The sequence below is a fragment of the Hyperolius riggenbachi genome, chromosome 8 (genome assembly GCF_040937935.1).
Source record: "Hyperolius riggenbachi isolate aHypRig1 chromosome 8, aHypRig1.pri, whole genome shotgun sequence".
Taxonomy (NCBI): Eukaryota; Metazoa; Chordata; class Amphibia; order Anura; family Hyperoliidae; genus Hyperolius; species Hyperolius riggenbachi.
In genome coordinates, this window is record NC_090653.1 from 99,789,516 (window position 1) to 99,804,931 (window position 15,416).

A 15,416-nucleotide genomic window follows, 5' to 3' on the forward strand; every position below is an offset into this window, starting at 1 on the left:
GCCCTCTGTCTTTGCGTTGCACTTTTAAAGGGAACCCGAGGTGAGAATAATATTGAGGCTGCCATATTTATCTCCTTTTAATTAATACCAGCTGCCTGGCTGCCGTGTTGGTCCTCTGCCTCTAATTCTTTCAACCATAGACCCTGAACAAGCATGCAGCAGGTCAGAGGTTTCTGACAATATTGTCAGAACTGACAAGATTAGCTGCATGCTTGTTTCTGGTTTAATTCAGTTCACTACTGCAGCCAATAGATCAGCAAGGCTGCCCGGCAACTAGAATTGTTTAAAAGGAAATAAATATGGCAGCCACTGTCAGGAACTGGCCCGCGGCACGCCTGCGTATACGGTTCCCGACTGCGGGTTTGACCAGATTAAGCGGGGAACAGCCTTATTTAAGCTACAAATAAGGCTAGAACCCCTCCAACACTTCCCACTGCCACCACTAGCGTTGCTAGACACGTCCCCTCCGCTGTCGAGGGCTAAACACGCAATCTGCGTTTTCTTATTTGGGTCAGCTTTGCGCTTAGGCCGAATACGAGAACGCCACGCACCCACACACACAGTACAGTTGTACAGTAACATAGCACAATCAGACAATGATTTGTAATGCAAGTTACACTGTCGTGCAGCAAAACCACTAACAGTCGTTCCGAACGATACTGTTAGACTTCCCACTCGGCTGTCGAGCGCAGAAGTGCCCCATACACACAGTGCAATCACAATTTCATATGGTAGTGTTGCTCAAACATACAATTAGGCACGGACTTATACACAGCTACACTGCAGTCTCCTCTAGGCTATGAGTGTTAGTCTAGTACCGCAGAAGTCAAGCTTATTAAATAACGATTTAATATTCCATAAAAACATAGAACAATGCAGAAAATAATATATACAGAAGATGTACAAAAAACAAAGTAAAAAAGTTACAAGATAAAAGTTACAAAAATACACACACGGATATTTGCGTAAAAATAAAAATGGGGATTAAAAACGTTACCAACTTGAAGGTCTAAACGTTGTCGGCGGGAGCACGCCGCTTGTTCGACCAGAAATCGAGATCATCTCTAGCTATGCGCTATCTCCAAGAGAAGATACTTACTAGGCTTTTTATACTCTGAAATGTCCCCTGGGGCATTTAATGTCCAGCCCCCAGGAACTAATGCAGTTTCCCCGTTTGTGACATCACCGAACGCTTGTCATAATCTTTCCTGTGATATGCAAGCTTCAAAGGGTTCCTGTTTTAGCTTCTTGAAGGTTGCAGAATTCAATAGGTAAGATTGTATCCTACCAGACATCAAAAGGCTTCCTCCATATTATTTCCTTGGTTAAAGTGTATTTTAGCACATACATGAAAAAATTGCATTCTGGTTACAGGTAGCAGTTTGCCTGTAATTGCCTGTAGGCAGACGCAGACAATCACACCTGGGGCAGCAGATCAAAGTGACTGCTAGTGGCCTAATGAGTCGCTTCCTTGCCTATTGAAGGTGACTGGTAACGAGGTTCCCTTTTGTCTGTCTATTGACACCCACACACAATCACATTAACAGTCCATGAAGCTAGCTGCCAATGCCTTCAAGCCATACTGGCTGACATCCACCTCTGAAAGATATACAGCAGACATAAAAATGATAAAATATGTTTATGTATTCCTAACATCATCAGCACCCCAATATATCACCACAGCCACCATATCACTCTCACCCTGGGTTCACTTTAAATTACAGTTAGCCCCGCCCTCATCCGGTCATGACCACGCCCATTTTTTCGCCGCAGGTTGTCGCCACACCGATTTTTTGCTCCCTCGGAAATTGGTCCAGCACCTGCATAGCACCCCCTAAAAAAAAATTCCTGGAGCCGCCACTAGTTCAGAAAGAGTGGCCCAAACGACCTGTGTTGACAGATGCAGCAGGGGTTACCTCTCAGGCTGGTTTTACACCTGAGGTGTGCATTTGCGGTGCATTGCCCTGCCCCCACCACATAGCACCGCAATGCACAAAACCACAAACATATATTCCTGCGTCAGTGTGCTGACAGGGTATTATGCATAGCACTACTCCCCCACACACGTATTACCTGATGGACAGAAAGTATTCCCGTCTTCCACACATGCTCGCCGCAACACTGCTGTAAACCTTTTAAAAAGGTATGTGTCGGCCATTGACTTACATTATTTCCGCCGCTGCGTAAGTCCAGCAGATACACGTGGCTGACGGCAGCTCGGGCACTTCCGGAACAAAGCTGTGGTAAGTATGTTAGGCCCCATTGCCTTTTGTTGCTATTGAGTTACCCTGCAATAAAACAGGGTAAAGCACCGCAGGTCTTCAATGCAAGTGTAAAAGGGGTCTTAAAGGGTCGCTTAAGTCATCCAAAAAAATGAGTTTTACTCACCTGGAGCTTCCAATAGCCCCCTGCAGCTGTCCGGTGCCCACGCCGTCTCCCTCCGATCCTCCTGTCCCCGCCGGCAGCCACTTCCAGTTTCGGCGACAGGAGCCGACAGGCTGGGAATGCGAGTGATTCTTCGCGTGCCCGGCTGCAATAGCGCCCTGTATGCTGCTATATGGTATATGATATGCTATAGCAGCATACAGGGTGCTATTGTGGCCGGGAACGCGAAGAATCACTCGCGTTACCAGCCTGTCGGCTCCTGTCGCCGAAACTGGAAGTGGCTGCCGGCGGGGACAGGAGGATCGGAGGGAGACGGCGTGGGCACCGGACAGCTGCGGGGGGCTATTGGAAGCGCCAGGGGAGTAAAACTCATTTTTTTGGGATGACTGAAGTGTCCTTTTAAGGTTATGCAACATAAAACTAGGTTGTGTCCTATTATTTTAGACTAAGCAATTATCTTTTTGCATTATAATTAGACATATTATTTTGAAAAATATGCACAAGAAAATTGTGTTTTTTGTTAAGTACAAAATAAACAATGATGTGCGCCTGTTACCGTACTTTTGTCAGTTTCAAGTTATTTCCAATACAGCTGTGTATTCTGCTATTTCATGGAGGGACAGTGACAGTTGTGTCTACATAGATGTGTATTTTTTGTTCTGCAGCTTTGGAGTTCAGCATTACACTGATATTTTACTGCATTGTTTGCCACAGATTATTTGACCTTTAGATGTCTTCCCTCCTTGCTGTTATTGTATCATTTCCTTCTGAGTAAATTAATGATTTCCTGTTTAAACAACCATTTCCTTCCTTGCTAATTTTAAAAATGAAAGTAATGTGTATAAATACAGGAACATTTCAAGTACTTTACACTGAAGAGCTACTCTTTGGTCTGTAAGTATATTTGATAGATGGCTGCAATATTGTTCCTGTATTTTAAAATGAGTTTTTTGAATATAGTAAATAATGAGGTGTATGCACTAAACTGCAACAAAGGTTACCTGAGACGAGAGGGGTAAAAAAGAATTGATACTTATCTGGGGCTTCCTTCAGCCCCATGACACCGTTGCTTCCCTTGCCGTCCTCCCGGGTGGCTCATTTCACCTGCTAACAGCCCCGGTAATCCTCATTCAGTCGCATCAGTCGAGCTCTTCTGTCCATGTGTGGTCCAGCCGTCCATAGCGTTCACATCGTTGGGAGCATTTTGCACCTGCTCAGGTAGTACTGTCTGGGCCGCATTTGAGCAGAAGAGCCTAGCTGACGGGACTGATTAAAGATTACCGGGGCTGATAGCAGATGTATGGAGCCACCCGGGAGGACAGCAAGGGAGGCAACGGTGTTCCTGGGGCTGGAGGAAGTATCAATTCTTTTACCCCCTTATCTCAAGTTTTATTTAAGCAGAATAACATGCATAAAGTCTAACCACAATGAGCAGAGCGTAATACAGGAAAACCTTGGATTGAGAGTAACTTGGTTTAAGAGAGCTTTGCAATGCAAGCAAAACCCTTTGGGAAATGGTGACTTTATATACAAGGAAAGTCTTGATATACAAGCAAAAAAAGGATACATGAATCATATCATTACAACTGAGCCGATAGTTCTTCTCCCTTTGGAGCTGCAGGATTGTACTCTTCCGAGTGTAGAGACTGTGCAAACTCACATTTCCATGAAAACCTCAAAAGTAGGCAAAAGCAACTGTAAATGGATGATAAAGTTCCTTGTTAAAGCCACACACAAAAAAAAAGTTTGGGTGAGCCTGTGTGTTTAGCTGTGTGCCTGGAGTTCATTAAGCCCATGTGTGTGTTTTATGCAGCTGTTACTTCCTAATAGCACATGGAGGTGGGGGCACAAAATATTACTAGGACAACTGAACAACCTTTTGCTTTGTAGAGCTCTTCGCTAGCTCAGATTATTATTCATGCCATCCAGGATTAGAAGTAGTAGGTAGGAAGAAAAGCTCAGCTCACAGTTCATCCATGCACAATCCCTCAAAGGCAAAGGAAACAGCAGCAGCTGGGTCTCATCTGCCCGGGACATTTTAATGCATTTTTAAAGCCAACAAGACAATGGACATCTGAAAGTGTATCTTCATCAGATGAGACACCAGCCCCCTGCTGATCCTTCTGCTTTTCCCAGGAGGTAAGTCCTTTCCAACTTCCAGCTTGGGCTTTTCTTAGGTATCTAACCCAGAACAACCATGAAAGTTAGAAGCATATTTGACCTTACTGCTCCCCCCCTCAAAAAATAAAATAATAAATCTTACCTGGCTTTTGTGATCCTAGACAGGGCCAGCGCTTCCATAGAGGCAAAGGGTGCAATTGCCCCAGAGCCTGAAGCCCCTCCCCCCAAATTTGCCTTCCCTTCAGCTATGGTGACCCATTAAAGCGGGGATGCAGTGGGGTACACTCAATATAGGAAAAGGAGGAGGTGAATAATGGGAACCCCAAAATGTTTTTTAGGGGACATATGGAGACCTAATGATATTGTGTGACCTGGGGTAGGAGATTGGATCAGGCCTGGCAGCCAGCTCAGGGGACCTGGGGGTGGTTTGGTTGCAAGGAGAGAGTCAGTGCCCCCCCCCCCACCTAAGTTACTTATGCCCCATGGCCCCATTATAGCTAGAACCGGCCCTGTTTGTTGGTACTTTGTCACTGTCCCAGAATCAGGATGCAGATCAGGTTTTGGTAATGGCAGGCTCCTATGTCTGTCAGTCAATGCACACATGTGGTTAATGTTTACAGTGGCGGAGCGCGTACTTAGAGCGTGTCTGCCGCTTATCCAATGGGAGCTGAGCACCATGCGCTCCAGTAACGTCAGAGACAGGCCGAGACCCAGAGCCTCAGCGGGTGTCTCGGCGTTCTGCCGCCATGAGCGGCCACCGGATCTTACACTAGCATACTTTAATTTATATGCCATTTAGCAGAGGCAATGAAACAGTAAAAACTTAAAAACTAGATTTAAATATAAAATAAAACTGGGATAACTTAAAAAAAGTGTCATTTTTAGGAGAAGGAGGATAGATACACTTGTTTTTATCATCAGTTTATTTTTACCTCGGCTGTCCTTTTCACCTCCCCCAGCACGAGTATCTACGTCCCTGTATTTACACAAATATAAACAAATACAAACACTTGGTTCTGTTTCTATTTTTAGAACACACTAACTCTGTATCGCCATCTTGTGGTTAAAAAGTAAAACCACATACAAATACCCTATTATACACCTTCCCATAGAAAAATTAAATACATTTTCATTATTTTTAAAAACCCTTCGAGGTGAAATGGTTAAGAACATACGAGGGGAATCGGCGCAGATACAGCCGGTATATGGCTGATCCTGCTGCTGCACAAGTTCCCATCGATGTTAAATACTATTCCCACTCCAGGTCAACATGGATAGTGGGGAATGAAATAATTTGGCTTCCAGCAATTGCTGGAAGCCGAATTATTGTGTTTTAAAAGTAACTTCAGCTCTGTCTTCTGACGGCGCCGAAGTTACTCCCTGTGCGCCCAGGTCTCCTGCGCTGGATTCACTGGGTTCGCCCTTAAGGTGTCAGGTTATATGACATGGCCCATCTTAATTATAAAAAAAACTCTATACACATTTCTGGGAGGAAATAGCAAAACCGTTTTGCGATTTCGTTTCCGAATTTGCAATTCCAATGTTCCCTGAATGCAATCAACAGAAAAACAGAGGAAAAAACGCAACATGCAGTAATAATTAAAAATCGGACTCACATGTAAAAAAACGATTAAAAATCAGAATCGCATGCAGTGTGCAGGGAGGCTTATACAGGATGTTATATTTAAAACTTTGATCTCCAGTGAAATTAACAGAAAACGAATTGCATTGCAAATATCAACAGACTAAAATGAACAACAGAGGACCAAAATAGAAACAAATTTAAAGGCATCCGTTAAAATGAATACTGTGCTAAATTCTAGTGTTCTATGTGTGTACTTTGGGATTAACTGTAAGGTGTGGCCAAAGCTTTTATGTATCATAGCTGAATTTTGCGTTTTACATTCTGTTGGATGCAGTGGAAAGAACGAGAACTTGGAACAGAAAGGAGGCTTTAGCAAAATAAACAGCAGTATAGACCATGAGTGCCCTCTTAAGTGAAATATAAATTGTGAGTGGAGTAACCCTTTAGTAGTGGGTAACTATATTCAGAAATCATTGTATGATTAAATACACTTTGCAGCAGCGCATATTCCACATTTTAAATGCCTACATATTGTACATTGAGAAACTCCTAGCATTAAACACCGATTATGTATCTACATCTTCTGGCAGTTGTTTGTGGTCATCAGACTTATTGGTTGTGCATTCATGGTTTTTTCTTTTCTTAGACTGCACAGAAAGTGCACAAAATCGCTAAGCAAGTATGCAGTCGACTCGGTCAGTACAGAATGCCATTTGCTTGGGCTGCAAGGTAATTATTTTTATTCATTTGTAACACCATTTAATGACTTAGAGAACCTTTAAAGAGAATCTGTATTGTTAAAATCGCACAAAAGTAAACATACCAGTGCGTTAGGGGACATCTCCTATTACCCTCTGTCACAATTTCGCCGCTCCCCGCCGCATTAAAAGTGGTTAAAAACAGTTTTAAAAAGTTTGTTTATAAACAAACAAAATGGCCACCAAAACAGGAAGTAGGTTGATGTACAGCATGTCCACACATAGAAAATACATGCATACACAAGCAGGCTGTATACAGCATTCCTTTTGTATCTCAAGAGATCATTGTGTGTTTCTTTCCCCCTTCTGCTCTCATGCACTGAAGTTTCAGGCTGCTCTTTTCTTCTTGCAAACAGCTTTGCCCTTGTCTGTAATCCTCAGTATGTGAAAGCCCAGCCAGCTCAGAGGACAATTTATCCAGCTTGTAAAAGATAAGAGAGAAGAGAGAATCTGCCATAATCTAAATAACACACAGGCAGTGTGCAGAGAGGGGCCTGGAGGGGGGAGATTCATCACAGAACCACAACACTGAAGAACTTGGCAGCCTTCCAGACACAGGCCGACAAGTCTGACAGGGGAAAGATACATTGATTTATTACAGAGACTGTTATAGCAGAAAGTGCTGCAGTTAGCCAGAACACATTAGAATAGCTTTTGGAACTTGTAGGATGATAAAAAACAGGATGCAATTTTTGTTACGGAGTCTCTTTAAAGATGAACTCCAGTGAAAATAATGTAATACAAATTTATTTTTACAATAATTATGTATAAATGATTCAGTCAGTGTTTGCCCATTGTAAAATCTTTGAAATCCCTGATTTACATTCTGACATTTATTACATGGTGACATTTTTACTGTTGGCAGGTGATGTAGCTGCTGCATGTTTTTTTGGCAGTGGAAACAGCTGTAAACAGCTATTTCCCACAATGCAGCAAGGTTCACAGACAGGAAACTACCAACAGTATGTACTCAGAATTTCTTTGTGGGAGAGGTTTCATCACAATAGCAGCCATACAGCGCAAAGGGTTATTTTGGTGGGGGTTTTGTGTAATTTATTATTGACGATATGAACTGTAAAGGGGGGGGGGGGGAAGTAATCTTTCCAGTGTTGCTTATTATGGACCCCTAGTTCATAAGTTATGAGTTTGTAATTAAGACAGCCAGCTCTGGGTGTATTTTATATCTTTATTTATTAAAAGTTACGTTTTATATCCTACCAAAGAGGCAACAATTGTGTTGTTAGTTTAAGTAATCAGGTGTTTGTGAATACAGCCATACAGCGCCCCCTGATGGTCTGTTTGTGAAAAGGAATAGATTTCTCATGTAAAAGGGGGTATCAGCTACTGATTGGGATAATGTTCAGTTCTTGGTCGGAGTATCTCTTTAAGTAAATGGGAACCTAAAAAAAAAAAAAATATATCAGCCAGATACTTACCTATAGAGAGGGAAGGCTCTGGGTCCTATAGAGCCTTCACGCTACTCTCATGGTCCCCTCATTCCAGCGCTGGTTCCCCTGGTAGCAGTATTCGACCATTTGCTCATATACTACTCTCTGCCGCTGAAGGAGGCTTCAGAAGTCTTTGGGAGCCCAAAGGGCTGCTAAAGACAGGCTGGTATTGTGCCTGAGCTACCATGCTCTCTCACGTGCTCACACATGCGCAGTATGGAGCCACCCGTCTTCAGGAGTACTCAGGTTCCCAAAGACTTCCAAAGTCTCCCGCAGCGGGGTATTGAAACGGGGGAGCCAACGCTTAAACGAGGGGATCGGGAGAGGAGCGGGAAGGCTCTATACCCAGAGCCTTCCCTCTCCTTAGATAAGTATCTGTTGTTGTTTTTACCTTGAAAAATGGTTGCAAACATCACAGAGTGGTTGGACATATAGGTTGAGTTACTAAGACTAGAGAACAGTAGAAAACATTAGTAACCAAGCAAACCTGGATTGCATTAAAACTGTGCTGACTAATTAGGTGGTAAAGGTTTGAAAACTTTGCCATACCAAAATGTGTCAAAGACTGTTAAGAAGCTAGTGGACTTGGGTTTGTCCTATTGTAGTCAAATACATTTCACACCTATATGCAGGGCTGGGAAAAAAGTTCTCCAGCACAAGAGGCGGAGATTCCAAAGAGTGCCCCCCCCCCCCGAATTGTGCCCGCCCCAGTATAGGTAGAAAATGTGCCCCCAGTATTAGCAAGGTCCTCTGCCCGGTTTAGATAGTCAAATGTGCCCCAAGTATTAGCTTGCCCCCTTCCCCAGTATACTCAGATGTGCTTTCAGTTTTCTGTAGCCCCGCTCCCCAGTATAGTCAAATGTACCCCCAGTATTAGGTAGCCCCCTCCAAGTTTAGCCAGATGTGGCACCTATATTAGGCAGCCCCGCCCCCTCCCCAGTATAGCCAGATGTGCTCCTGTACTAAGCAGTCCCTCGTATAGCCAGATGGCCCCTGTATTAGGCAGCCCCCTCCACACTATAGCCATATGTATCCCTGTATTAGGCAGCCCCCAAGTATAGCCATATGTGCCCCTGTATTAGGCAAAAACCTTGTTGGTAATCACATAGGTCACACATTTTATTTTAAACAATTGCAATAGAAACAGAGGCACCAGCAGAGTAAAAATTGATCATAGGTAAAAACATATACAAGTTGGGGGGCAAGGGTGGACTTACCTCCCCAAAACCAAACACAACCACTAAGTATGGTTTAAACAAGATTTAATTCATACTCCAGAACAAATGCAACGCGTTTCACGGGTCTCTAGCCCGCCTCCTCAGGCAATAATACAGATAGGAGTAACTCAGAAGTTGTGTAGCCAAGTACAGCGCTTCTGTCAGAGGCGCTGTACTTGGCTAAAAAACTTCTCAGTTACTCCTATCTGTATTATTGCCTGAGGAGACGGGCTAGAGACCCGTGAAACACGTTGCATTTGTTCTGGAGTACGAATTAAATCTTGTTTAAACCATACTTCGTGGTTGTGTTTGGTTTTAGGGAGGTAAGTCCACCCTTGCCCCCCAACTTTTATCTGTTTTTACCTATGATCAATTGTTACTCTGCTGGCGCCTCTGTTTCTATTGCAATTATTGTTATCCACCTTGTGGATGGGTGAACACCCCTTCTTTCCTTCTATAGAGAGCGACATTTTAGCCTGAGTAGGGATAGGCCTAATATTCCCATAAGTGCTTTAAGTGGTTGCCTTAACCCGGCAACCCATACTTGTGAGTATATTTCTATTTACTGCTACCTTTGCATTTCTTTATCATTAATAATACACTATTGGGGGCTCTTGAATGTGTTTTTCATTTCTTTTACATTTTATTTTAAATGGCCACAAGGTTTGCTCACATCTCAGAAGGGACTTTGCCCCATTCTTCTTTGCAGATCCTCTCCAAGTCAGTAAGGTTTCGAGGCCGGAGCAGTGCTTTTCAGCGCTGCTAGATTTGGGCGCAGCCAGCGCCGCCATAGACTATAAAGGGATTGTCTATAGCGGCGCTCAGTGAGTAACGTCGGCGCCGTCAGAAGACGGAGCCGAGGTTGCTTAAAAATCATAATAGTTCAGCTTCCAGCAATCGCTGGAAGCCGAATTATTTCATTCCCCCACTATCCATGGCGGCCTGGAGGGGGAATAGTAATTAATTGGAGCCGGACTTGTGCAGAAGCAGGACCAGCCATATAACAGCTGGATCCTGCGCCCAAGTCTACCGGCGCCGAATTCAAATGTACTCTTTCGAGGCTGATGTTTGTCAACTCAAACCTTCAGCTCCCTCCACAGATTTTCTTTTGGATTAAGGTCTGGAGACTGGCTAGGCCTCTCCAAGACCTGCATACGCTTTTTCTTGAGCCATTCCTTTGTTGCCTTGGCCAAGTGTTTTTGGTCATTGCTAAGCTGGAAGACTCATCTTCAGTCTTCTACCTGAGGAATGGAGGTTCTTATTAAAAACGAATTGATTGATTGTAAACCATTCTGGGGGATCAACAATTCTCTCTTGGTTGTAGGGGATCATATACATATTTTACTTAATGGCATGCAAATTAATCTATAATGTGGTGTTTCTGGATTTTTTTTTCTTTTCATTAAAATGAAACTACCATAAAAATTACAAACTGTTAATTTATTTGTAAGTGACCAAACTTACTCATTTAGCATGTGATCAAATACATCATAATTTATATTTATTTCCCCCGCTGTATTTGTAGGTACAAATATGTGTAATCTAACTGTCCTTTTTTTCTCTTTAAGACCAGTATTCAAGGACACTCAGGGGACACTGGACATGGAAGGGAAATGTTCTCCTTTATACAAACAGGATAGCAGCAAACTTTCCAATGAGGACCTGCTCAAACTCCTGACTGAATACAGGAAGTAAGTGTTTGTCTGGCTTATTATCAGCACCTGTTTATTTCATAAAGTGAGAACCATGCTCAAGTTTTCACTTAACTTCTTAAACGGAACCAATACTCCTTCACATCATTCGGTGTTAGGCCTGGGACCCACTAGCAGTGCTTTTCTAAGCACTTGCGTTTTGAAAAGCTCTTGCTAATGTAATGCTATGGTGGATTTTTGCCCCTCAAGTGGGATCACTCACATAGCATTACATTAGCAAGAGCTTTACACATCACAAGTGCTTAGAAAAATGCTGCTTGTCAGTCCCTTGCCCTGAGTTCTCCCCGCAATATGTTCACCGCAGATGTGTGCTGTAATAGAATGCCTGTGACTCCTGGCTAGAGAAGCACTCCTTGAGGCAGTGTGTTAGCACCAGCGTTTATTGGGCATTCCCTCTTGCTGCTGTGTAGCACTCGATATGTCTGAAGACGCCACTGGATGGTGTCACAGATGTGAGACACAGCAAGTGCTACACAGCGGCAAGAGGGAATCCACGATAACACTAGTACTGACACACTGCCTCACAGAGTGCTTCTCAAGCCTGGGTCACAGGCAGGGCCGGATTTGGACATTTTACCACCGAAGGCCCACTGTCACCAACCCCGCCTGGTCCTGTGCTCTCGTCTTGTGCTCCCCCCACCCTATGTACTTCCCTGATCTTGTGCCATCCTGTGCTGTGCTTGGGGGTTGCTCCACTGCTTGCCCCTGTGGAAGCAGGGTGGCCACAGACTGGGTTTGTGACCGCTGCAGTTTACGTATTTGGCAGTTTAGCTACCTCAGTGTGCCAGCCCTCCCCTTGCTTTTTGGTGCCCTAGGCCATGGCCTTTGCGGCCTTGCCTCAAATCTGGCCATGGTCACAGGTAATATATTACAGCACACAGCTGCGCTAAAGATATTTTGGGGAGGACTCGGGGCACGTCTGGGAGCACAGACATCGGGGGACACAGGTAGATTATCACTGAACACAGCCACACTAAACTAGTTGCGTGGGGAGGGCACAGCAGGGAGCACAGGGTTCCTGCTGCAAATTCTCTCATGCTCCATGGCAGGTACATGTGGCGGAAGGCTGCCTACTGGGGCATATTTTGCTATGGGGAGGGGGACTGCCTACTAGAGACACATTTGGCTAAGGGCAAGGGGCTGCCTACTGGGGGCACATTTGGCTACAGGGAGGGGAGCTGGCTATTTATACTGGGTATGGGGATGTCTCATATAGGGGACACATTTGACTATTTATACTGGGGAGGGGGCTTATAAGTAAGTCAATTACTTTTTACCTCGGCTTATACACAGGTTGGCTTATACGCGAGTAAATACAGTATTTCATTTTATTAATTACTCCTCCTCCTCCTTATTTATTTTATTGGTTTTTAACCTGGTTTCCTTTTTGCCTGGGAGCCTCTTTCCCCCATTTGCAATGTTATACTCCCATTGGGAGTTGGTGGTCCACAGCCCCTACTGTAATCTTCCATAAGAGAAAGCCCATCCCAAGGGGGTCCTGTGATCACCCAAGCAGAAAAGGGTTTATTATCTCCACCGGCCTAATTGGTTGAGTGCTCTTAACAGCAATTTGATTTTGTGAGTACCCGTTTCTTACCCTACTCTACAGAACGCATTATTTGGGGGTCCCAAGTCTGTCTACGTTTTTGAAAGTGCATTGTCATCTCTACCCTGTTAGTCTGTTTTAATATACTGGAATAACATAGCTGTGATAACAATAATCTGTTACAGACCAGAGAAGACTAAACTGCAAGTGATTCCTGGACACCTGAATATCACTATAGACTGCGTACCCCTAGACTTTTCAAGTGAGTAGTTCAAGCTACAAATGTGGAAGTAATACCAACTATTACTTTATTTTGTTTTAAAAGGAACCCGAGGTTAGAGGGATATGGAGGCTGCCATATTTATTTCCTTTTAAACAATGCACGTTGCCTGGCTGTCCTGCTGTTTCACAGCCTCTAATCGAGTCAGGAATAAAGGGTGCAGGAGCCCTCACGGAAAAAAAATAATCACTGTCATAGCTGCTTATGATAAAAGGCACATTTAGCTTCATACCAAGGAAATTTGGGTGCATGACGATCGCTAGCGGGCGCATCAGGGCACCAAATTTTAACTTCTTTGCCACAAATCGCGGCTTCTATGAAGGTAAATTTGGGTGCATGGAGAGGGCCAATTAGCGGCAAGAGGGGGAAATATTTGCAGACAGCCTTGCGGATATCCAAATCGGCTTGCGGATAGCTAAACTGCGGCATTGCACAGCGGCCGCTCAAATGTACCTTCATAGCTGCATATCGCGGCTTGGAGGGGGGGCTTTAGGAGTAGGAGTTAGGGTTAGGCGCCACCAGTGGGGGTTAGATTTTGGCACCAACTGGGGGGTCATAGGGTTAAGCACCACCGGGGGGGTCTTAGGTTTAGACACCACCGGGGAGGGGGTCTTAGGGTTAGGTACCACCTGGGGGATCTTTGGTTTAGGCACTACTTAGGGTGGAGGGTCTTAGGGTTAGGCACGACCAAGGGGATCTTAGGGTTAGGCACCACCAGGGAAGGGTTCTGTGTGAGAGTAGGGTGTGGTTTAGCCATAATAAAATATCGGTATATATCACTGATCTTTTACTATGAAAATGCAGTAGTAGAATATTGTTTACTTTAGTGATATTTTACTAGTGGCAGTCCCCTGCGCCCTTTTTTTCCAGGATCCCTATATTTCATGTATGTGCCTCTAATACTTTTAGATCAGAGCGGCCCATTAGGGGCCCTCCTTTAACTGTTGTATTAGCCCTTTATTGGTGCTATGGTGGTAGTTATCACCTCTATAGGTATGTTGAATAGTGGTGATCATTAAACTGTTCTCCTCTGTTTAAAGGAAACCGGAACTGAGAGGGATACTAGGCAGCCCTGCTGATCATTCTGGTATTAGTAGTGTCTGAATTACACACCTGAAACAATCATGCACTTAACTTGTCAGATTTTTGTCAGAAACATCTCCTCTGCATGCTTGTGCAGGGTCTGTGGCTACAAGTATTACAGGCAGTGGATCAGCAGGACAACCAGGCAATATGCATTGTTAAAGGCTGGTTTTACCCTTGAGGTGTGCGTCTGCGGTGCAATGCACCGCCCCTGCCGCATCGCACGGCAATGCACAAAATCACTAACATGTAACGGCTGATTACGCAAACAGGTCATATACATAGCACCCCCCCTCAGCACGCCCCTTGCCGCCCCTCACCCAGTGACGTACTCCCTGCTGGACAGGAAGTATGTCACTGGGATTGCCATCATTACACGCATGTGCGCCGCCATGCCGCTGCTGCCAACCTTTTTAAAAGTTATGCATTGCACATTGACTTGCATTACTTGCGCTGCTGTGGAAGTCCGGTGCTAACGTGCTGTTGCCCCTGTGGCGGATCAGGCACTTCCAGCGCAAAGCAGTAAGTGTGCTAGGCCCAATTGCCTTGCATTGCCGCTGCAATACACTGCAATAAAACAGGGCAACACAACGCACACTTGCAATGCAAGTGTAAAAGTGGCCTTATAGGGAATAAATCTGTCATCCTCCATATGTTTCTCTCCTGGGGTTTCTTTGAATATAGTGTACTAATGTACTTCATGATTAATAATACACAACACTACAAACTCATTTTAATAATCTCCACTTTATCCATGTATTGTATATGTTAGAACATAAAATGTATTTTTATACTACCCTACATGTCTGCAAGCCTATAATCTACTTTAAATGAAATTCTCATATCCTTCTGCCCTTGCCGATGGCCTGAGAGGGAGAGGGGCCGCTCTTTCCCACACTGATTGCTGAAATGTGGAGAATGGAAGGACATATGGAATGTGATTTAAACAGAAACCTATAATGAGAGAAATATGAAGGCAATCATGTGTATTATTTTGCAAATAACTCGTTTGTAGTGCTTATCTTTTGGGTTTAGTAGTATCTGCAGCACTCCAACAGCCATACAGTTGCTTAACTCAGAAAACAACCAGAACACTGGGGAGAGAACTAGTGAATTACATTGTGTACACATGTATGATAGTCAAGGAATTGGCTTCTCACATGGGGCCTGTTTCACAAAGCTCTTCTGTTAAATGATCTCACCTTATTTATTAACTCACAATTAATCTCTCCTTAAATGACTTAAAGAGAACCCGAGGCGGGGTTCTTACAACGTAATCCC

The 15,416-nt window shown here is 44.1% G+C and overlaps 1 protein-coding gene across 5 annotated transcripts in view; it reads left to right on the top strand.

Moving 5' to 3' along the window:
- The window catches only part of DOCK11 (dedicator of cytokinesis 11), a 404,878-nt gene that overhangs the window by 112,104 nt on the left and 277,358 nt on the right, over positions 1-15,416 (top strand). For all 5 annotated transcript variants that reach the window (XR_011023561.1, XM_068250928.1, XM_068250930.1 and 2 more), the window contains 3 exons: positions 6,738-6,820; positions 11,083-11,205; positions 12,958-13,034. Coding sequence is in view for 4 of the 5 variants with exons in the window: in XM_068250928.1 (XP_068107029.1) it covers positions 6,738-6,820; positions 11,083-11,205; positions 12,958-13,034 (283 nt within the window). In the remaining variant the exon portion in view is untranslated. The remainder of the gene's footprint in view (positions 1-6,737; positions 6,821-11,082; positions 11,206-12,957; positions 13,035-15,416) is intronic.